General features: G+C 47.1%; 1 protein-coding gene across 3 annotated transcripts in view; it reads left to right on the plus strand.

Moving 5' to 3' along the window:
- The window catches only part of COL28A1 (collagen type XXVIII alpha 1 chain), a 1,696,952-nt gene that overhangs the window by 1,332,162 nt on the left and 341,339 nt on the right, over positions 1-23,451 (plus strand). For all 3 annotated transcript variants that reach the window (XM_069648530.1, XM_069648529.1, XM_069648528.1), the window contains exon 30: positions 10,274-10,309. In XM_069648530.1, coding sequence (XP_069504631.1) covers positions 10,274-10,309 — 36 coding nt within the window. The remainder of the gene's footprint in view (positions 1-10,273; positions 10,310-23,451) is intronic.

The raw sequence follows: 23,451 nt of genomic DNA on the forward strand, positions 1-23,451 counted from the left end.
CGCTGGCATGAAAGATGAAGCCAAAGAAACCAATCTTTCACACTTCTCAAGGTGTAAAGTAAGCCCCAACTCATTCAGACGCCTTAGAGTGTGTTCCAGCCTTTGCATGTGTTCTGCCTCGGATGCAGCAAAAACCAAAAACCAAAATGCCATCACTCATATTTAATACACCTTTCAGTCCAGCCAGTGGTATACCTCATGGTATTTTGGAAGACCTCCGCTGCAGATGATATGCCAAAACGTAGGCGCTTAAACTGATAGAGGCCCTCGTGTGTCGTAAAAGTTGTAATATATCTTGAATCTGGATGGAGCTCTAGCTGGTGGTAGCCCGATCTCAGATCCAACTTCGAGAACACTCTGGTCACTTGTAGTTCTCCTATGATGTCATCGAGGGTGGGTGTGATGTGCCTCTCTCGTTTAATCGCACCATTCGGGAGGCGCATGTCCATGCAAATGCGTACGGCTCCCGGCTGTTTGGGGTTGGGGGCTACCACTATGGGCGACACCCAGGGCGTTGGTCCCTCCACCCTTTCAATGATGTCCATTTGGACCAGCAGCTGCAGCTCCTTTTCCACTTGTTCCCCAAGATGGAATGGGATCCATCTATGTTTGAGGGCCATGGGCCGAATAGTGTTGTCAATGTGCAAAAGCACTGGGGAAGACTTCAACTTGCCGACCCCTTGAAAAGTGCCTGAGAACTTGGCTAACAGTCGCTCGATGTCTACCTGATATACTTCAAAAGCAAAATGTACAAGGTCTAACGCCTCCGACGCCGCGCAGCTGAGCAGGGAGTGTGGGCTGATGTCGGTGACAAAAAATCTGGCTTTTATTGTCTTGGCCTCCTCGAAACGGGTGCCACAAACACCCCTTGAATTGGAAGAGGGGCATCTCTGCCAAAAGTGAAAATCTTCACCGTGGATGCCTCCAGTGGTGGTGGTCCAGGAATCGATTCGTAGTGTTCGGTGGCCAGCACACAAACAGAGGCTCCCGTGTCTATCAGTACTTGCGTTGGTACCCCTTGAATGTCTACGATGCACTTGGGTTGCCTCTTCTTCCTTGCCCCTTTTGCTATGTTCGAAATGAAGAACACCTCATCTTCCTCCTCTTCTTCCTCCGCAATGTTGAGACGTTGCGCATCTTCTTCCAAAGTCGCAATACTGCGTTGCCTCCTAGGACCACCGCCACCAGTCCTGGCCGGTCCCCTTTGTATAGCAACCGGCATGGGAGCACGACACATCCTGGCATATAGTCCGGGGCCATTGCACCTGCCACAGGACCTTGATTTGGCGGGACATTCTTCAGAGTGTGGCAGGTCATACCCACAGTATTGCCAAATGGAAGCCGGGCCATGTGCTTGAACCGCTTCCTGGCGTTTCTGGCCCCACCGAGCCTTCGACGACATCTGCCTCCCCACTGCAAAGGCCTCTTCGTGCTTGCCGGGATGCACAGCAGCGTCCATCTTTGCCCCTCTTGACTCAGCCAGCTCATATACTCTTCCGCTGTCTAGAATCTGTACTAAAGTCAAACCTGGCTCTCGCAAAACTTGTCTGCGTAACTTGCCTGAGCTGCATCATTGGATCACTTGGTTCCGGACCATGACCTCTTCGTTGTCCCATCTACAGGTGAGGTGACCGCCATCTGTCGCAGCCGAGCGCAGAATTGGTCAAGTGATTCCTCTTCCCGCTGTTTTTCTCCGCAGAACAGGAATCTGTCAAAGTCCACATTAGACAAAGGAATAAAATAGTTCTTCAGGGTGGTCTTGACAGCCTCGTACGTTACCACTTGCAAGTTGAGGGACTCGTAAATGCGAAGAACGTCCATCCCTGCTGAGTAGAGCAAAGTCGCCCTCTTGACATCGTCATTGGTTTCCCCAGTTGCAGTAAAATACATGTCCAATTTTTTTATCCACAACAACCATTTTGGGCCCAACTTTGAGGGAGGGCCCAACGTGTCGAATTCCTGCGTGGGTAGTAGAGAACCCTGTTGCCTCCGCACTACAGGCTGTGCCGCCGTTGTTTCTCCGTCACTATCCGACATCTTCACAGGTCGCACAGGCACCTCCCAATCGGGTCAGAGGCCACAAACCTGACTTACATGGACGGTTGACGTACTTGATTGACTGGGCAGTGGTGGTGCCGTGTGGTACCAGTGCTCTGGAGTCCCTTGTGTTACCACAGGACCCGTGGTCACTGGTTGTTGGACAGTCCTCTTCAGTGTCAAAAGACTGCAGGGGTTCCAAAAATGTATGTTGTGCTTATTCTTAACACGTGGGCAGCGCACAAGCACCTTTCCAGGCCGCTACTGCCTCACGCATTGCAGAGAAGCCCATTTCCGTTGCTCGTGTCTGGTTTGGGAAACACAATGGGAAAAATTCGAGTGATTGACACGTTATTTCGTGTCAACATGCCCCCCGTTCGCGTCCCGCTTCGTTGCCAGATGTTATGGGTGAGCCCGCGCCTCGGCCCGCCCTGTACTGCCACACACGCACATTCATACACAGAGACAGGAGACATGCGTGTGAATCTTCCTGAGTCCCGACGGCGACTCCCGCACGGACTTCCTTTATTCGCTTTGCGCATGCGCGATCTCAAACGAGGCTCGCGCATGCGTAGTGTAGGCATGCGACGTCACACAAAGCAACACAGAGCAAGACAGGTTCGAACCCCGGATCCGCGTTTAGAAACTGCTGGGTATTAATCGCATTATAAATAACCAATCATATCATATAAAAGAAAAAGCAACTTCCTTTTCAAATTCTCGAAAGCGCATGATTGGCTGATGGTGTTCCCATGTCAGTGAGTGCATGAACAAGAGAGAAACTTGTGTGATAGAATAATCCACAACTTTACCCCTTCCAATGAATTAATCCCTCTGCATTCTTTCTAAGATCTTCATGTGATTGCCTTTTTTATATAAGGTGGTCTTTGCAGCTGTGCTTTCCACCTTCCATCATCAGAGCTGATTGTCTTTCACCCAAGCCATCCGTTTCCAGACTCTACTAAAACCTCACTTTAAGGGGCTGTACCAAAATAGGATGGTTTGAGGCGTCCAACAAGCCCCTCGCCCTGATAAGCATCCTTATGGACCCACATTTCTTTGATCTGGTTTCAAACATGACCATGGACAATGATTGGAAGGGGAACAATGTAAATGCTTGCACACAATTCCATGCGTGTTCATGAAACGATCGACTTCGCGTTGGGCCTACTGGGGAAATTATGTGGACACAGTTATTGAGCTGTTTTATGCAGAACCCTGTGGCTTGGGTTGGCTAAGCCGATACTGTGGCTGGCTGATTCCAGGGATAGAGGAGCTTTGGCACATGTCCTGGTGTCGGCGGGTTATACGAGGCTCAGTCTTATACAGTCGAGATTAATTTAAACAGGTATGTCTAAATAGTTATTAGCTTCAATGCAAAAGAGGGGGCATTGGGACCCTTAAGGGTGGTGATTAAGCCATACAGCTGAGAAAATAGATGCCAAAATTGGCACAGTATGAGCCTTTTTGACACTGTATTTCTACGTATGTGAGCATTGCACAAGAGGAAGACCCAGGAGCATGTTAAGAGGGTATATTTTCTGTGGTCTGTGGAGTCATTTGGCCAGTAAACAATGAAAATTTCCAAGAGGCGAGGTACTTCCTTGGATTCATACAGACACCTGGAATTACTGTTAGATCAATGGTGCTTAATTGGGAATCACAAATAAACGTTTATAGCAGGTCTATTAGGTTATATGGTGAGAGAGAGCGGCCATGAAGTTGTGTTGTGAAGGCGTGGTGTTCTTTCACTGTAATGATATTATTGAATGCCGGGAGATCGTTTACGGTCCGGTGTCCAGGCATCTCAGCATATCTCAATAAATGCATTCCATTGTAAGGAATGGGAGTAGTGAATCACGTTGTAAAGCTCGGACTATATAAATTCAAGGTGGTAAAATGGAATTGCGGGTTTACTATTGTTCGGTACTCGCTGGTCAAATTGTAATTTATAATGCAATGATGAAGTTGCGTACATGATTGCTGGCATTCTGTCTATGCCACAAACAGATACCCCCAGGTTGGCAGTATTGAGCACAGCAACATCCTTTTATTCCAAGACATTAAATATGCACTTTATAGTTCACAAGTTATAGGGTGCCTGTACTGGTGCATTCAGGCATTCATCTCCATCAGGCCTCTTGCAGTATCCTGCAGTGTTTCTCTGGTTTTGTATCCTGAGGCTCCTTTCTTATAAAGAGTGATAACTATTTTTTCAGTGTACATTTGGGGTTTCATCTCTCGCTGGTTGCCTGTCTGGTGATAATCTACATACATTAAAATGTTTACCACATTCCTTTGGGCCTCATTACGACCCAGGCGGTAAGTTACCGCCTGGGTCGTACCTTTACCACCATGGCGTAAACTATGTTTACGCCATGGTGGTTGGCGGACTTACCGCCCCATTCCGAGGTTGGCGGGGCGGTAAGTCCCCAATCCCCATTTACCCTTCCCCATTCCCATTTTTGCCCCATAGGGCATAATGGGAGTGGGGAAGGCGTTAATTATGCCACCGTAAATTACGGTGGCGTAATTAACAACAATGTCCCTTAGCGCCATGGATTTTAACACCTGCTAAAAGCAGGTGTTAAATCCTCCATGGCGCTAAGGGACCTCGGAATCAGGCGGTAAGGGTCGGCGCTGTTTACGCCGCCGTAAAACCCTTACCGCCTGGGTCGTAATGAGGCCCTTTGCCTCCATTTCAATTTTAAGCAACTAATATGGGAAATCAGACTGGGGATTACTGTCGGGAATGGGGGGCATAGGACTGACAGATTATTATAATCCCAATATAAGGTTACTGGGGTGGCATTTGAAACATGCAGACAGTCAGGGGTGATAGAGGAAGTGGCAGATGGGTAAAATGGTTACAAAACACTGGGCTGTAAACAGATGTTCCTTCCTAACTGATTGAGGAGTATGGCAAAACGTGGAGTGGATTGGTGTCAGTTGTGTCATGTTGCGTGGAGCATGTTGACCTGATGTTAGCTAGGGCAGCTAGGTGAATGTTTTTCGTAGTGGCGCTGGGGTTTGAACCAATGGGTATGCTGGTTGAGGGCCAGTTTTATACTAATCCGTTATGGTGCTCAAGTAAGTTTATCCATCCCATAACATATGAGTTATCCGAGGTATGGTATGATATATGGAAGAAGCTTTGTAGATTTGAAGCTTCATATTAAGTAATATTTGATGGTTAGTTTGTTGTACATACGGTACATATGGGTGCTGTTTTATTCTCAAACTAGAGGAGAGAATAATACGGGTCCAAGGACATGGGAAGATAATTAGGGGTGAATATGAAGTGTGCAAATTTATTATAGATATCTGAACATAATTATATGATTTAGCATTCAGAGGAGTTTGATAAGGAGGATTTTTTAAAGTTGAGTTTACGAGATTTCTTTTTGGAATAGATTTTGAAACAATGTTCATTGTATAATTTGGGGAGAGGTAAGCTCGGTTAGGTAAAGTTGAATACAGTTAAATACCTGTTCTCAATCTCAGTTCAGCCCAGAGTAATAGTATGTTTTCTAAGTTAAGTTTAGGTAATTCTAATTTTAAACAGGTTTTGTTTTTGTTAATATTTTTAGTTTGCTTTCTTTTTATTTCAGTATTTAGTTTCAGTTCAACCAGTGAAATTACTTTATCTATGGCAGTCCCAAGGATTAACAATATTGATTCTTTGTATATTGTGTCTTGGAACATAAATGGCCTAAACAACCCAATTAAAAGGAAAAAATAGTGTTGCATTTAAAACACTTAGAAGCAGATATTATTTTATTACAAGAGAGGCATTTGACAGATGTAGAGGCGGCGAAGTTTGAGAAAGGTTGGGCAAAGCAGATGTATCATTCCACTTATTCTTCCAACTCAAGAGGGGTCTCGATATTGTTTAAAAAGAACTCCCAGGCAACTATTACAGGATTCAAGACAGATATGGAAGGTCACTGGCTATCAGTTTCGATTCAAATCCAAGAAATTGAGTTTACGATATGTAACATTTATGCTCCAAATATAAATAGTGAGCAATTTTTTTATGGATTGGGGAATTTTCTATTAGACATAGTGGGGAATAACTTGTTGGTGATGGGGGGTTTTAATCTGGTGGTGGATCCAGTTTTGGATAGAAGCAGTCAGATTTTAAGAAATGGAAGGAAAAAAGCAAGAGAAGCGTTGGAGTTGTTAATGCAGGATTTCAGAAGGACAGATGTTTGGAGATTGGAACATCCGACAGGGAGGGAGTACACATTCCACTCTTATATCTATTCTAGAATAGACAATCGGTTGGCCTCAGGGATAGTGACACAAAACTTCTAAAGTGGTGAGATTGAGAGTATGATCATTTCAGATCATGTACCCATTAGATTAGAACTTTCACTTAATTATTCATCAGGCAAAACAAGGATTTGGAGAATGAATACTGCAGTTTAGAGAGGTGAGGAATTGAGGAATATTTTAGTGAAGGAAGCAGAGGAATTTATTAAAGAAAATCTGAATGGTGAAGTGGGAACTGATACTGTATGTGAGAATTTTAAAAGTGTGTTGCAAGGGGTAGCCATGAGAGTTTCTGAAAAAATACAAGGAAAAAAGGTGAGGAAATGAAAGCACTAAATACTTCAATTAAAGAACTAGAAAAGGAGCTGATGAGTTCGTCAGATAAAGGGAAATAGATGAGATTAATGAGACTGAAATATGATTTGAACAAAATTATAAGTGAAAAGGCAGAGTTTTCAATATTCAGGACAAAATGCAGATATTATGAAGGAGGAGAGAAATGCGGGTGATTGCTGGCTCATTGTTTGAGGGTAAGAGGCGAACAGAGCAATTGGTTCAATTAAAGGGGATCAAGGGGCGACTCAGGATCCAACAGAAATAAATTAAGTATTCAAAGACTTCTATACAAATTTATATAGTGGTCCCATGACAGTAGACCTAGATCAAATGGACCAATTATTATCAAATACGCAAATTAAAAGTATTACAGAAGAAGAGAAAATCATTCTAGACAAGGATTTAACTTTGGAGGAAGTGAAGAAGGCAATTTGGAGTTTGAATTTATGGAAATGCCCAGGGCGATAGTTTACCAGCTGAGTTTTATCGAGCAATGCCAGATAGTGTCCTGTCCTTACTAAGAGACATGTTTGTAAATTGTAAACAAATTGAGGTTTTACAGCCTATGCTTAGACACACAACAATATCCCTCATATTAAAACCAGGTCATCCGGAGATGGATCCAGGTAGTTATAGACCTATTAGTTTGATTAACTCGGACAGCAAAATATTATCTAAAATCTTGGCGAATAGATTTGAAAAGATTCTCCCAAAACGTATTCATCCTAACCAAGCAGGTTTTTATAAAGGGTAGAGTTTCGGCTTATAACATGCAAAAGTTGTTACCCTAGAGGAATGCCAAAAATTGAAAATGGATTCAGTGGCCTTGTCCCTTGACGCAGAAAAAGCTTTCGATCCAGTTCGATGGGAATTTCTGCAAAGAACAATGGAGACGATGAATTGCAGTGTGGGATGCGCCAAGGTTGCCCTTTAACCCCTTTACTCTTTGTGATCTCAATGGAACTATTGGCTGAGGCAATAAGAGCAGATAATAGGATTACTGGAATTAACTTTAATGGAGTTTATCAAAAGCTATGGTTGTACGTCGATGATCTCCTAGTGGTTATACAAGACCTTACAACATCAATTCCGGCCCTGATGAAAATGATTGAAGAATTTAGTTGGGTGTTGAATTATAAGATCAATTGGTCCAAATCGGAGGCTTTGCCTTGTATTCTTTCGACCAACATAATGCTGATAAAGAACTTTGGTTTCAGATGGTGCCCTATTAAGATGAAATACTTGGGCATTTGGATTACGAAGAATGTAAAGGAAATGATGAGCCTAAACATGGATATGATAATTGGAAAAATTACTTTGGAAATAGAGTGATGGGACTCACTTAATCTGTCATTGGGAGGTAAGGCAAATGCTATTAAGATGATGATGAGACCGGAAATAACTTATGCCATGAGTATGATCCCTCTACCAGTGAAGAAATCAATATTGAAGAAGGTGGATATCATAATCCAATCATTTATATGGAATAAAAATGTACCACAATTGAAGTTGTGGAAACTACAACTACAGAATGATAGGGGGGATTGAACATTCCAAACTTTGAGCATTACAATCAAGCATTCACGTTGAGACCTATTATGCCGTTCATGGTAGAAGATGATGAATGGCCGATCGCAGAGGCTAACATGGTGAGTCCATTAAACACATGGGCAGTCCTATCAACTTATTTGTATCTGGACTGAGCATCTGTCCCAAGAAGAAGTTTGAAGATAAGCACATTTCTGATATTTTCATTATTCATGAAATGCATATGTAAATAGTTATATTGGCAGGGATTATTTATATAAAATGAATGTGTTTCATAAGGTTTAAGAAAGTATGTATCTATATATTTTATTTTTGTATTTTTCCCTGCCCTTACTTCTCTCTTTTTTCCTAGGTCTTATGATTGCTCATTACATTCTAGTTGGATTGATTGAGGGGGGGTTAAAGTTTAATTATTGTTGTAATATACCGGGGGTTCGGTTGTATGTGTTGAAGTTATTGTAAGTGTTTCTTGTTTATTGGACATTTTGAATAAATCCATTTTTAAAAAAAATACAAAGTTTGACCTAATCAATACAGACTTGATTATTTTTCTGGGGGTTCCTGGATCGATTTCTTCTACATTCTTAAATGAATGGAGATAATGGGCCTCATTATGAGTATGCCAGTCTGGTAACAACGGTGCCGGTAAGCTACCGGCACCGCTGTTACTGGACCGGCACACTCCGAGTTCTGTGGGCAGGTGCTGTCCCCCCCGCCAGGTCTGACATGGCGGGCGGAACGGCACCCGCTCACAGACTTTGACCGAAGCACGGGCACTGTTATCAACAGTGCCGGTGCTTCCGTCCTCCCCATTCCCATTGAGACCTATAGGACTAGAATGGGAATGGGGAGTAATTTTTACTGGCACCTGGCTCCGGGGAATAACCGGGACCACCGGGGCTGTAATGCCTCGGTTATTGCCCAAAGCCAGGCGCCGGTAAAAAACACGATTCCGGCACGGCTACTGGCAGGTTCGTAATGAGGCCCAATGTCTCTGCTTTATTAAATAGCCTGTCCGAGTCATTGTTTTAATTTAATTTAGTTAACATGGCTTTTGGTCCAATAAGCTGTTGCACATCATCTTTCACGTTGAATGTGGAACAGTGACAGGAAGTCACTTAAAGAGCATAGTTACTGCACTTGTGAATCATGCCTGTATGTCTTCATACAACAGGCTCAGAATGGACTATAGGGCAATAGGGCCATGGCTGAACCAAAAACAAAAAATGCTGATGTGGGCCAGATTTTCTGGTCAAAGTGGGCCACTTTTTTGGCCATTGTGTCTCAGTTTGATAAGTTACTTCACCATGCGGCTACTATTCAAACTGTCACAAAAGGAATTAATTGCCATTTGCAACTGTGGGTCACTTTTTCATTGGTGCCCGAGACAATTGTATGGCCCAGTCCGACCCTGCCTTGTAAGAGTTTGCAGATTCTCTGTTCCTGTGCTTGGTGGCACGTTTTCTGCATTTGTCTTGTTCATGCAGGCAGAAATGGGAAGCCAGCCCAGAAACCACACCCGCCGTCCCCCAACCGAGAAGGTTTTGCTTACCCTGGGGTAGGCACACAAAACAGCAGGTTATCTCAGGCAACATCTGCCAATGCAGGCAGATGGGGGGCTGAATATGTGAATTCTAAATATACACATGCTGCCAATGAGCACTGTGAGGACAATATTTCCTCCAGGCTGAAGAAATCGTGAAATGGCCAAGGGAAACCACCAAGGTTGCTACCATCCACTCTTTACTTATTGAATCCAGCTCATAGCCCACTTATTTACTAGGGTGCGTCACAGAAAACAACCCAGACCAGGTAGGCCCTCTGCTGCTTCTCCTGGCACCTCACCCAAAAGGAAGCGGCTATGCAGCCCTTGAATCACCTCATCAGCCTTTAAGAGGAAGAGGAAGCCTAGACATGTTTACATTCTAGGTTCTTCAGTCGATAATTAAGTGCTATGCATACAGTTCTTAGTAGCAATAATAACGTGTAACAAGAAATATTAAGAAGAAATATTGAGTGAAAATTATTAAGTACCAGAATCTCTAATATAATGTACACCTTCTCCTTTCCTTTGTAGGGATTTTTCGGACCCAAGGGGGACTCTGGCTTAACTGTAAGTATTTCTTGTAGGTAAAATACAGAGTTTATTTTGAACACAAATGTGTTTTCTTGCTGTTATGTTTTATCTCATTCTTTTCCCTTCAAATGTTGACCTGTGCACTGAAGTGAAGTGTGCACATGCGGTGTTGTAGGTGGACTTTTTGTTTATGACAGTCCTGGAGGATTCCAAAAGGGATGGGGAAACTTCCTAAAATGGGACTCGTGAGAGCCTAGAATTTCTTCAGAGAGATTCCTCCAATCTTGTGAGTGTGTAGTGGGATATTGACAAGTTCGAATTCCTATCTCACTGAGGCTTCCTAGTTTCAAGTTGATTCAGGGCTTTAATCTCAGATGGAAGCTTGAGTTGATTCATCGAGTTCATTGGGCCAATCAGTGATCCTGAATCTCCTAAAGTAAGCTTAGTCCAAGGTGGGTGTTGGTAGACTGTTAGAAAAGGAGTGACATTGGGTAGTGGCAAAACTGGAGGGTGTTAGGAGCATTTGGGCCTCATTACGACCCTGGCGCTAATCGCCCGTCATTACCGCCATGGCGTAATGAGCGTTTACGCCGTGGGACGATGGCGTAAAGAGCGCCACATCACGACCCATCGGGCACGAGCATTACGCCATGGCGGTAATGCAATTAACGCCATGGCGGAAAAGGCCCCTACCGGCATCGCTAAGCGAGCAAGGTGCCCTTCCGCCAGCGTAAGTAGCGGCCACCGTAATTTACGGCCACCGTAATTAGCTGCGGCCGTAAAAGGCCAAACCGGAAATAGCGTCATCGCGCCGGAACGGGAAGCAGCCCGTCGGCCATCTTTAAAAACACAATCCATCGCCATCCTACCAAACAACACCAGACCCAACCCTGACACCTGTCCCAACCAAACACCCACCCATCCAAGTTCCCGAAAATGCCAAAATCCGTGAAAAAGGCATGTGACCGCCAGCGCCAGGAGCGATTCAGCCGGGAGGAACTCTGCATGCTAGCGGAGACCCTGCAGGACAACGCAGGTGTTGTTTTCTCCCCTGAAATGACCAGGACAGCAATCGGGAAGAAGAAGGCCATCTGGGCCCTGGTGGCTGAGCGTACCGTACCCCGCACCCCACAGCAGTGCCGGAAGCGCTGGGATGACCTGCGCATACGGGTCAGAGCCGTCATCTCAGCAAACCGCAACCTTGCCCAGGGAACCGGTGGAGGGTCGGAATCCCCCCTGAAACTCCAACCGTGGGAGGAGATCTGTGCAACCACCATCGGCATGGAATCCATCGAAGGCGTTGGAGGGATGGAAAGGGGAGCCCCGACATCAGGCGATGAAGGTAGGTGCCTCATACAAGACATGCCATAGTCACAGCAGTCCAATCATGTGTAGCACAAGGTTGCCCTAGAGTGTAAATGCAACACAAATCAATACTGCCCATAGCCACATGCGAGCACCACCCTGCATACACTGCTGGCACCCGCATACCTGCATCCACATACCACACTAAAAGGAGACAACTGCATGGCACTGCCTGAAATCTGCCTCATCCACTGGCCAAAATAATGTCAACCATTGTCATTCCAAAGTCCGTAGACCCATCAATAACGCCCTCCCACCTTTGCTCCACCACAGGCACAGAATCACACCCAGAGGACCAGGACACCCCTGCGCCGAAGAGAGCGAAGTCCAACAACAACGTCCCTGCACCCTCAACCTCAGCTGCAGTGAGGCAGACCCCACGACAAGCAGGTCCCACTGCAGGCATACCGGAGGTCCCACCGGCAAGCACCCCTGTTGGCAGCAGGCCAGCAGCAGCTGCTCCACCTCCACCGACATTGCCTGCCACAGAAGGCAGGGGGTCAGCGGCCAGTAGCAACATCGGGGAGACAGCTGCAACAGCTGCATGTTCTGACTCGGACATGGAGCAGGAGGTCAGAAGCCCCACTGACCAACTACATTCCCCCTGTTTCTCAGACGCCAGCCCCCATGAGGGTGACACACAGGGGCACACTGAGGCAGAGGAGTGGCCTTCCACCCCAAGCCCTGTGCACACTCCACAGGAGGGGGGCAGCCCCTCCATCACTCCACCTGCACTGGCCATGGGCCAGCACGGCCAGCAGTCCCTCGAGGACATCACTCAACGGCAGCATCAACTGTCCGCAATGCTGGATGAGCATGCCGCGGAATGTGTGGGGGCTAGGTTTAGCATTGAACAGGCCACGGAGACACTAAGGGCCGAAGTGGCGCAGAGCACTGCCACCCTGAGGGATGCCATGCAGGCCATGTCCAGGGACATCTGTGCCGAACTTGCGGGCTTGCGTCGTGCGGTCACTGACCTCACCCACACAGTACAGGAGCTGCATGCACAGGGGCAGCCAGGGACATCCTCCACTGCCAGTTCTGCGCAGAGCAGCCCCGTGCGACGTTCTGGACGCAACCTGCGCTCCACAGCCAGGGGTGCCCCGGGGGCCAGGAGAGGGGGCTTGTGACGGCCTGTGGACACTGTCACAGGCATCTGTTGACACCTACATGGGGTGTGTTGGGGTGTGCAGGGGGGAGGTGGGAGGTGGGAGGGGGTGTGTTGGGGTGTGCAGGGGGGAGGTGGGAGGTGGGAGGGGGTGTGTTGGGGTGTGCAGGGGGGAGGTGGGAGGTGGGAGGGGGTGTGTTGGGGTGTGCAGGGGGGAGGTGGGAGGTGGGAGGGGGTGTGTTGGGGTGTGCAGGGGGGAGGTGGGAGGTGGGAGGGGGTGTGTTGGGGTGTGCAGGGGGGAGGTGGGAGGTGGGAGGGGGTGTGTTGGGGTGTGCAGGGGGGAGGTGGGAGGGGGTGTGTTGGGGTGTGCAGGGGGGAGGTGGGAGGGGGTGTGACACGACAGTTCATAGTTCCAATACACTTTTTTCTTTCAAAAAAAGAAATGTGTGGACATTTTCATTGCGTATGTGTGCTTTATTGGTGTACAGTCCACAGTGTGCATGTCCCAGAGACACACAGTGCCCCAAGTGCAGTCTCCATGCGATAAACACCAGCCGTGTGTGCTAGAAGCAGTGGTCGATGATACTTTGGCGCATGGCACGCCCCTCCTGTGCATCGCCTCCTCCATGTGGTGGCGCCCCATCTGCACCCTCCTCATCCTCATCGTCAGGTGGTTGCAGTTCTGCGTCAGGGGGCAGGGGCACATTCCGTCTGACGCACATATTGTGCAGCATGACACATGCCATGACGATCTTTGCCACCTTCTCATGGCCATACAGGAGTGCCCCACCAGACCTGCTGAGGCTTCGGAACCGTGCCTTCAGGAGGCCGAATGTCTGCTCTATGACCACACGAGTACGTGTATGTGCACGGTTGAAGTCCTCCTCGTGCTGGTTCTGCGGGTTCCGGACTGGTGTGAGGAGCCACCTCTTCAGGGGATAGGCTGCATCACCTGTATGTAGGCGAGAATGTATGTGTCAGTCATGTTGTCTGATCAGGAACATGATGTTCCACCATGGCTGGCATGGAACTGTTACCTTGGCTCACTTCTACATGCACTAATTGATTCACACAATGCAACCAGTATATGCTCATTGCTGCCATGGCCTGTTTTGCATGCCATCACCCTATGTATGCAGAGGGGTTGTGTGCATTGTGAGTGCCCTTCCTCTGTCTCCGTTCTCTGTGTTACTCACAGCCAGGTGGAGTATGCATCATCCCCCCACCCTTTCTGCCAGGTGGAGTATGCATCATCCCCCCCCCTTTCTGCCAGGTGGAGTATGCATCATCCCCCCCCTTTCTGCCAGGTGGAGTATGCATCACCCCCCCCCCTTTCTGCCAGGTGGAGTATGCACTGGTACGTCATTCCCATGCCCACTTCCATGACATTGCACTCACCGAGTAGCCAGGATCTTGGGCCTGCATGTCGCTCCATGTAGCGTGGTATTGTGGAGTTCCTCAGGACCAGTGAATCATGGGTTGATCCGGGGAATCGGGCACAACAATGTGTGATGATCTTGTTGGAGTCACAGACCATTTGCACGTTGATAGAGTGGAACTGTTTCCGGTTGCGGTACGGTACCTCCATGGCACGTGGAACCACCAATTCCACATGGGTGCAGTCGATGGCACCAATGCAACCGGGTATGCTGGCTAGTGCATGGAAACCCACTTTGGTGTTTGCAATCTCCTGGGCAGTCCGTGGTAATGAGATGTGGTCGTCTGTGTGCTTGAGGAGGGCATCGAGCACTTGGATGAGTGTTCGTGAGAATAATGGTTGTGAAATGCCATGCAGGTGCCCCACTGTGTGCTGGTAGGTGCCTGTGGCCAGGAAGTGGAGTACAGCCACTACCTTCAGTAGGGGGGGGATGGCGGTTGGACTTTCTATCATGCTGACGATGTCGTTGTGTGTCATGTCTACGATGGCGGTGATGGTGTCCCGGTCCAAACGGTACAGGGTGTGGATCTGCTCAGCAGTGAGGTTGTTTGGATTGGCTCTGATGCGTGGGATTGGGGGCTGCCTGCGTGGTGGCACTGGCTGTGCTGGTGGGGCTTGCTGGGCCTGACTTGCCCTCCTTCTCCTCCTGCGTCTCCTCTGTGCTGCCTGTTGTTGTTGTTGCTGTTGTAGTAGCACATGCATTGCTATCAGGTCCTCCAGCCCCAACATTGCTAGTTGTATTGGCATCATTGTGGAGTGTGACTGGGTGTGGGTAGGGGTGGGGTGTGCTCTTTTTGTACTCCCCTGAGTCTGTATTGCCTTCACCTGTGCTGTTTCTGTGCACCTGTGGCAGCTGCATTCACTTGACATGGCCCTTTACGGTTGGTTCGCGATGGCGTTATTTGCACCATGGCGGTAAGGTACTTAGCGGCCTCGGTGATGGCGTTAGGTGCATGTCCGCTTGGGTCGGCATTTGCGTACCTTTCCGCCATGGCGCTAAGTACGGTGTGGGCGGTCGCGTGCGCGCACCCTTAGCGCAGTTAGCGGCAGCGTTAACTACGATGCCGCTATTGGCATCGTAGTTTACGGTCACGAGTCATGATCGGACCTGGCGGAAAACGATGGCGGTAACCATTTACCGCCATCGTTTTTCACTTAGCGCCAGGGTCGTAATGAGGCCCTTTGTCAGAGCTGTTGACAGCGCTGGTGTTTTGCATACTTTGTATAGTTTGGTGTATTCAGAGAGTTTCTCTTATCTGTTTGGAACGTGTGTGTACCGCTTAGTTTTAATTGTTTTCAATTTTGCTTTTGAGTTTCCCTCTGCTAATAAAGTCTATTGTTTTTCCAACCATGAAAAAAACGTTAAAAGGCTAAAAAAAAAAAAAAAACAACTGCCTTTCCCTTTTCTTTACATAAAAAACCTGTTTACCTTTTACCATTCTTTTTTATTTGGGGGATTTGACGAATCAACTTCCAGGGCACCAGTGGTCCACGGATGAATATCGGTTTCTAAACCATCAATCAGGTCCACACCTCTACTAAAGCTAATGGGATCTGAACACATAGGAAATACAAGCAAAATATAAACCTCCTTGTCCAATTTCGGTGACGTGGACGGAATGGCAGGCTTATCTTCGAAAGCTTGTGGATCGTTGGTTAGTTGCAACACAGCAAAAATACTATTAAAACCCGATGATGAAAGGGACTGACAAGTCAAGGTTGTATACAAATATCTGCTTTATTATTATCAGAACAAAGAGTTCTAGCACACTACAAAATACAACGCACCCTGTAAAGGAGTGCAGAGGACAGACAAAGAAGGAAAATTGATTCATTCTGGGTACTGAAAGAAGGGTAGTTGGTATAGTAGATAATCTCAATAGTTTAAGAATTCTTGGTTTCAGCACAAAGGGAGCAATGGGTCGTAAAATGTCACTAGTGACCTCCAGAGAAGGAACAGGGGGACAAAACCACAATTTATCTTGTGCATGTTGGTGTTCTTGGTGCTCGACAGGGACAAATCGGTTTCAGGAGTACAGGATGGGAGACAGCTGTGGGTACTAGGCGGCCGGAATTTCAGTGAGCAAAGCTGGACGGGTGGGTGCAGGCTGTCTTACATAGCAGCTCGGTGTCAGGAATCCTTGTCTCAGTGCTGGTCAGCGGTTCGGAAGCACTGGTCGAGGCATCGCAGACGGCTTTTGTGACTATGGCATAACAATAGTCAGTGGTGCAGTTGGTTGCAGCTCGAGGTGCTTGACTGGCTAAACATTTTTCTTTAAGGTGGATATTGGTAGATGCTCGTCGAGGCGCTACTCCTAGCTTCTTCACCGGGCTCGTGTCATCGTTTAAGGCGGACAGGCCAAAGCTGAGGAGTGTGTTGCAGGTAGCTGCCTTGACCTTGGTTTAGGGCTCAGACTCTCTATGTGACTTCCCACCTAGGACGATTACTGCAGAGCCTAGCAGGGCACCATGTGTGCTGGTTGGGTGACGGTTCTGGATCTGGTTGAGGGACCTCCCGATTCGGCATCTCCCTCTGTTCACTGGGAGATGTTTCAGGGAGGGACCTTGCTTCCCTCTTGAAGGTCCTGGCCTTCCTTCACTGGCGGAAGATGTAAGCCAGGCTGTACCTTCAGTCTGGGTCCAATGATGAGTTCTTCTTTCTGCTTCTCAGGAAGTCTTCAGATGATCTGCCAAAAGAGGGGCTCTGCCCTCTTTTATGGCTAAATGAACCACAGGGATTGGTGAAACTTAAGCCTATCTTAATGAACCAATCCTGGTTTCCCAATAACAATCTCCTGCATGTGCGATGTCATAATCAGAGTGCTTTGCAACAGAAAAGGTAACGTGGTGAAACCATGTAATAATACATCCCACCCATCTTCATGTCTATTGTGGAACAAAGGGTACTTCTGGTTAATGGAGCTCTCTGTGATTAGTGATTAAAGCGTCAGGTGTCCTTTGAAGCTGCGGCGAGACCAGACTTTCTGGCTCCGTCTAACCACATACACGTACCCTCTGAATGGGGTCCCCCTGTAGGGATGACTACTGCAAACACACAGTCCCAGACATGACATATCACTGTCAATCGATACTGAGGGCGGGAGCTGGCATCATGTTGACACAGTGCATATGAAAGGTTACTGGGGTTTCCAGTCTCCTTTGTTAGCCTCTGCAGGCAGGCGCCATGTGGCCCTGTTTGAGCTACTCTCTGATTAGTATGCAAATTGCTGTCACCAGCTACAGGGCTCAACAAAAAGGACAGGGCGGATCCATGGAGCCTTTGATAGTTAATTAGACTGGCCATAGCAAGGTAAAGGTTTGGCCCTCCGTCTTCTGGACATGAATTGTGTTTTCCTCCCTTCATATCCCTACTAAATATGACCATGGGGACTGCTTCTGTAGGTGGTGCCCACCAAGAGTGCATGGGTCTATGCGTATGTCGTGCCGTGAGCATAGGAAAATGTGTGTGGATTAGTCCTACACATTTTCCAGAGGTTGATCTACCACCATTGTATTTCATTTAAAATTTTAAAAAAGGCCAGGTGAGCGCCCTCCCACTGTGCAGATGGTCGAATTTCTCACAGGGGGTACTTCCCAAACCCCCCTTCCCTAACACAAGTACCCTTACCTCAAGCCCATCCCCACCCTTTTAACCCCTTAACCAACACCACCTATATAATTTAAAGTTTTTTCAAAGTAATTACTTCGATGTAATTACTGTCGGAAAAACCACAGGATCGTGTTTTTTGTTTTTTCATTGGATTTATAGCACCTTTTGGTTCACATTATCTAGTTCTCTAGATTTCTAGTTCTCTTCTAGTCTTTGATTCTCATCTCAGCCAATAAAGGAGGGGAATGGAATGCTTGTGCTCCTGGGAAGAGAAGGTGTTGAAAGGAGAGGAGGAGTGTCTGCTTTTCTCCTTGCAGTGGAGGTGGAATCCGCTATGATAGGTGAGGAGGGTGGGAACCTCATGCTCTTTGTTGGTGCCAGCGCACAGGCACTGTCACACAACTGTAAAATAACACACCATTTACAGATTTCTGAATCAGCAGGGTAGGCTGAGGCACTGGGAGTAAGTTCATGAGAAGGCAGAGCAGTTAAAGAGGAGGCAGGGCCATCGGGGGAGGACTTGACTATGAATATAGGGGAGACAGGAGGGTCTGTGGTGGAAGCCTCCTTGCACACAGAGGAAGAGGAGGCAGGGTCAGTAGGAGTGATGCGGTGGCTGTGCAGGTAGAAGACACCGGCATCTTCTTCATCTGGCAGGGAGGGGCAGTTGCTACAAGCACTTCATAGGGGTTTTCGTACACAGTTCAAATGAGGAGGAGGTCCTAAAGGAGTATTATTTAGAGAAGGAGCTTATTGAGTGGATCAGCCTCTGCTGGTGTCCCATCAGGCTGTGGACGTACCTGAGGTGGTAGATGTGGAGAGGGAGGACAATAAGGTGATGGAGTGGGAACCTGACCCTGCACCTGCCATTGCAGAGCGTGCAAGGTAGACACTGGATTCCCTAGTGAAAATGTATGATTCCCCCTTTTGTACAGCCCTCATGATCTTGGGTTTTGCTGTACTTTGACCTATCACTGAGGGGGACCCTCAAGGGTGTGGATTGTATGGGCCTCTACTGGGTGGATAGCTCTTAAAAGAGGGTGAGATGAGGTTGGAGAAATGGGCCACTGTCTGGGAATGAAAGCCAGGCATAATTGCATTCACTTGTGGCACCAAGACATTTAGAGGTTGAATGTGTTCCATGCCACCACTGATGCCACTTGTGACCCGGCTGCCACCACAACCTCCTCCAGTAGTGATGATGCAGTGGCACCCCCAGGATCAGGTGTCAGAACGGCTTTGTTGGCCACGCTTTGCCAAGCAGTAGGCAACCACTGCACTGGTTGGAGCCAAAGGTCACTGGTAGCGCCCACATTTTGGCAGGATTTGTGGGGCAGGGTGGTGAGGCATGCAGGAACATAGCTGTGAGAGCTGGGCTTCAAGGCAACTGAGCCTGGTGTGTGGATGGTTAATGCTGCTACACCACCCTTAGCGCTCCAGTTAGGGTCTGTGCCGGTGGGAAGGAATGAGATAGTGTCCTCAGGCAGACTCCATGCATCAGGAAGAGTGTGAACACTCTGTGAGAGAGTTTGAGAACTATAGAGGTTGGTTGCTCTATGTGGGAGATTTGGAGAACTTGAGGGAGCAGCTATGTTGTGTAGGAGAGCACAAGAACTTTTGGGAGTGGATGCATTCTGAGGCATAGCATGAGAACCTTTAGTGAGTGGCTATTCCTGACAATAGTAGGACTCATAACCAGTACTTGCAAAAAAAGGCAATCGCATATTTCATCAGCAAGTGAATCTATGGTCACCAACCTCTCAGTCAGTTTTAGAGCTATCCATTTCCCAACCATCCACACTAAGAAACAACCCTGCTCCATTTTTCTGTGTCTGACATGAACCAGGTAACAAATCATTGCCATCATCTGAACTGATGTGTTGTCTATAGACAGATGGCAATTTAAAAAAAGTCAGGTGTGGCACTGAGAGGTTTCTCCTGGGGTCAGAGAGTGCACATTTGTGGTGGGGCAGCTTGGCAATTCATTAGCAACTCTCATATGTTCTGCTGGCCAGATGGACCACTTACTTTATTAATATTGTACTGGGTCATCACCTGTGGCCCTGGGCGAAGTGTCCAGTAGGCATTCAGCATCCATGCAGCTGATGGTCCGCTGACTGTCCTTGTTGATGACCCATCTGTATTCAAGTTACTCAAGACACTTATGAGGGTGCATGTCCTCCCTATAGGCTTCACCCACACCACTTACAAATCATTTAACAGGTGTCAGTGATGCACTGCTCACTGATGCTGTCAATCTTGGGCTTGGCGTTACTGATGTAGTTGACAATTTGGGCGGGTTGATGTTCTTCCTGCTGCTTAAATTCTTCCTCATATTCTTCCTCATATTGATGTTGCAAGCACGGTGGCGATGCACCCTTGCATTTTTTAAATGCTGAAACGTGGATCCAAAAGGGAGCCAGCAGGTACTCAATTGTCAGGGTCTGGTTACTGAAGCCCAGCATCCCCCGGCATCCGCATGGGATCACAGCATGCAGGCAGTTGTCATGGTGATTTTCACAAGACTATCACTGTAGGACTACATTTCCCAGGATTCCAGGCACCTGAACCAATCAGTGTGCTGACGTCATCACGCACCAGAGTGCTCGCAGACCAGAGCTGTGCATACAGCAAAACTGTGTAATGCTACTTTGGGTTGTTTAGGGGAACTGCTTTGGATCTACATTGTTTTAATTGTTAAACTTGTCATTGTTTTACCCAGATCGTATTTTGGAACTGCCTTTTGGATTTCCCTGTGTATTATAGTTTATCATTACTGGTCTTCTTAGCCACTATCTGATGTTTTTTTCCACCCGCAAGACTCATTTCTCTTTTGGTTCCGCAGTCTTTGGTACCACAGGTTGTGTCTAATTCAGAATGTTCTTCACAAGCAATAGGTTCGCCTTCCCCAGATTTACACCTTTATTATTGTTATTATTATGATAGTTTTTTTTTATAACATGCTTAATACCTGCTATAGGTTTCGAAGAGCGGGATTGGGATATGAACCTGTGTTGCGCAACATTTTCTTGCTTCCAAGACAAACGTGTTGCCCCTGATTTATCCCCCTCTGCCAGTTATCAACCCAAGTAATTGCCCAGAAGCCTTGGGGCCACTCTTTCAGCTTGAGGTAATACTGGCATACTTGTGTCTGAGGCCATTTGAGTGTTAACAACTTTGCAATGCATTTGGATGGCTTTTTACTTCTTGAAAAGGTTGGTTTCACTAATAAAAGGGGCTGCCTCTTGGCTTGGGTAATGCGTGTTCTTCTCTTCAATAGTTTAAACTCTTCACTTCGTAGAAATGAAAACAATTTCACTTGTAGATACAATATAAGATTCAGTCTTTCAGTTGAAAACACAATTAGGCACACACGACCTCTAATGTAGATTTCAAGGTTTAAAGATGAATAGAGTATTGTATTCCCGTGTAACGGCAAAGGATAGTGTTCTGACTTCCTTGGGAATCACAATTAAGCACACGCAACCACTTTCTGATAACTTGTAACTCGGGTATTGTCAACATTAGGATTCGGTAATCGCTTAGAGAGCGTTCCCTCTTCTTAATTAAGGACACACAACCACTCTGTTAGACAGCAACCATCTTTGAATCATTCAACAATGGATCTCAGCAATGTTAGCTTCTCACGCAAGTGTTAAGTCTATCACGATAGACACGAGTCTACATTTCCATTGTTAATAGTATTGTGAATGCAACTAATAACTTCTACTCTCATAAATCCATGTGCGAGTGAACAAAGAGCTGTATACTTTTACCAGCAAGGCTTTGACAAAGTGTTAGAACGCTGTGCTTCACTCACTAGTTTCTCAGACACTTGCTTATAGGTTGCACTGCTTTCCTGACTTCCACTTCAACTTCTACTGCTTCTGGCTCGATGGGGACCCACACCCTTCTCTTGAACAGGTGTCTCCAGTTGGGTCACTCATATTGGGAGTTCTTCCTGCTCCCGAGACCCACAACTTGCCTCTGCTCCCGAGACCCTCAACTTAACTCTTTCTTCTTACCTTGATCTCCCGAACATCCGCAGCTCAGTGACCACTGCAATTAGACTCCAATGGGGAAAACCGTTTCTCCTGCATGTCTTCAGCTGCGCAGCCTGAGCGCTTTAGACTTTGGGAGAACAGAACAGAACGTGCAGGTGAAATCTGCTGTTTCCACGTCTGTTGTCCTCCTTGTTCTCCCACTTCTGCGTGATTTTCCAGCCTTGTGAGTTCTGCCTGCTTATACTGCTACAGCTTGCACTCCAGCTCATCCTCCAGCTCCTTCTACTCCTTCCTTATTGATAGAGCCTTTTATGCCTCCCAGGTTAATAATGGGCATCAGGTGTGGGTTATTATCCCCGATTGCCTGACTACTGCAATGGCTACTAGGCTTAATTGCCTGACTGCTACATCTGCATGCCCCTTCAGCCTGAGGATGGTCCCAGACCAGGTTTCTGGGAAGAATCATCACTGATTCATCACAACAATGTACTCAGAAAGTACTGCTGCTGAGGTGAAAAGATCACAAGCAGAACATCCCACCCTGCCTCATTTGGGCCCTCCAGAAACATTGTCCAAATGTGTTGTTCACTCACTGGCTGCTCTCTCCTGACTCCCTGAAACTCTGCTACTTTCTCCCACAAATACTATATAAGCATGTGTCTCGAAAGAGCTGCCCATAGGAATTCTCTGCTTCTCCTGCACATTCGTCCAAGGCTCACCTAGTGGCACATGTATCATTTACAAACTTCAAGATACTGAAACTGAAAGTTAATGCTTGCCTCCCTGAATCTCTGCCACATTGTCCCATAAATATCACATGAGCATGTGTCTCACAAAAGCTGCCCTCAGGGATTGTCTGACCTTCCTGCTCCTCCTCCTGCACTGAAATGTAACCTAATGGCAATTTTTCCCTTCACTCACTCCGAGAGACAAAAAGACAATGACACTCATTACAAGTTTGCCACTAAAACACTGGTAATTCTGGCGTGCCGGTATTACCATCTATGGCATGGCGACCTCTGCAAATACTGGCGCATTATAGGTCCTCGGCTGCGTGCAGACCCCCCATTCCAGAAACTGTAATACATGTATGCTAGAATTACCAACGTCGGCAGCAATCCACCGTTATTACCGGAAGACATGTACCAGTAATAGCTATGCCAGCTCCCAAACTACAGCCATTTGTATAACTGAATCCACTTTGAATCCCCCATATCCATCTGCCATTCACCACAAGAGGAGGTGCCAAAATGTCTGGGAGCAAGAAGGCAATACTCCATGCCGTCTGACTAAGGAAACCTATGTTTTCGGAGGCTGGGCTGGCTGCACTGTCTGACACAGATTTGTGTTAGGCAGAATCCTGTGCAGTTCCCTTAGGGACCACTAAACCTGATTAAGACTACAGGTGGCAATACAAGTTTTACCTTTGGTACAAGCCGGTACTACCAAGTTATAGTGGTAGCAGTAGCAGAGCAGCCAAGCTTATCTCAAGAGTATATGAGCAGTAGCAGAGATTACTCAAAGGGAAAACCAATTACTTTGACTCAAGCAAACACTGACTCAAGGTTTCAGGTAAAAAATATAAGTACATTTATTTTTAAACCATCAGTTATAAACACAACACCTCTATTAAACTTTAAACAAAACCACACG

The sequence above is a fragment of the Ambystoma mexicanum genome, chromosome 2q (assembly GCF_040938575.1).
Source record: "Ambystoma mexicanum isolate Mex_15411 chromosome 2q, UKY_AmexF1_1, whole genome shotgun sequence".
NCBI lineage: Eukaryota > Metazoa > Chordata > Amphibia > Caudata > Ambystomatidae > Ambystoma > Ambystoma mexicanum.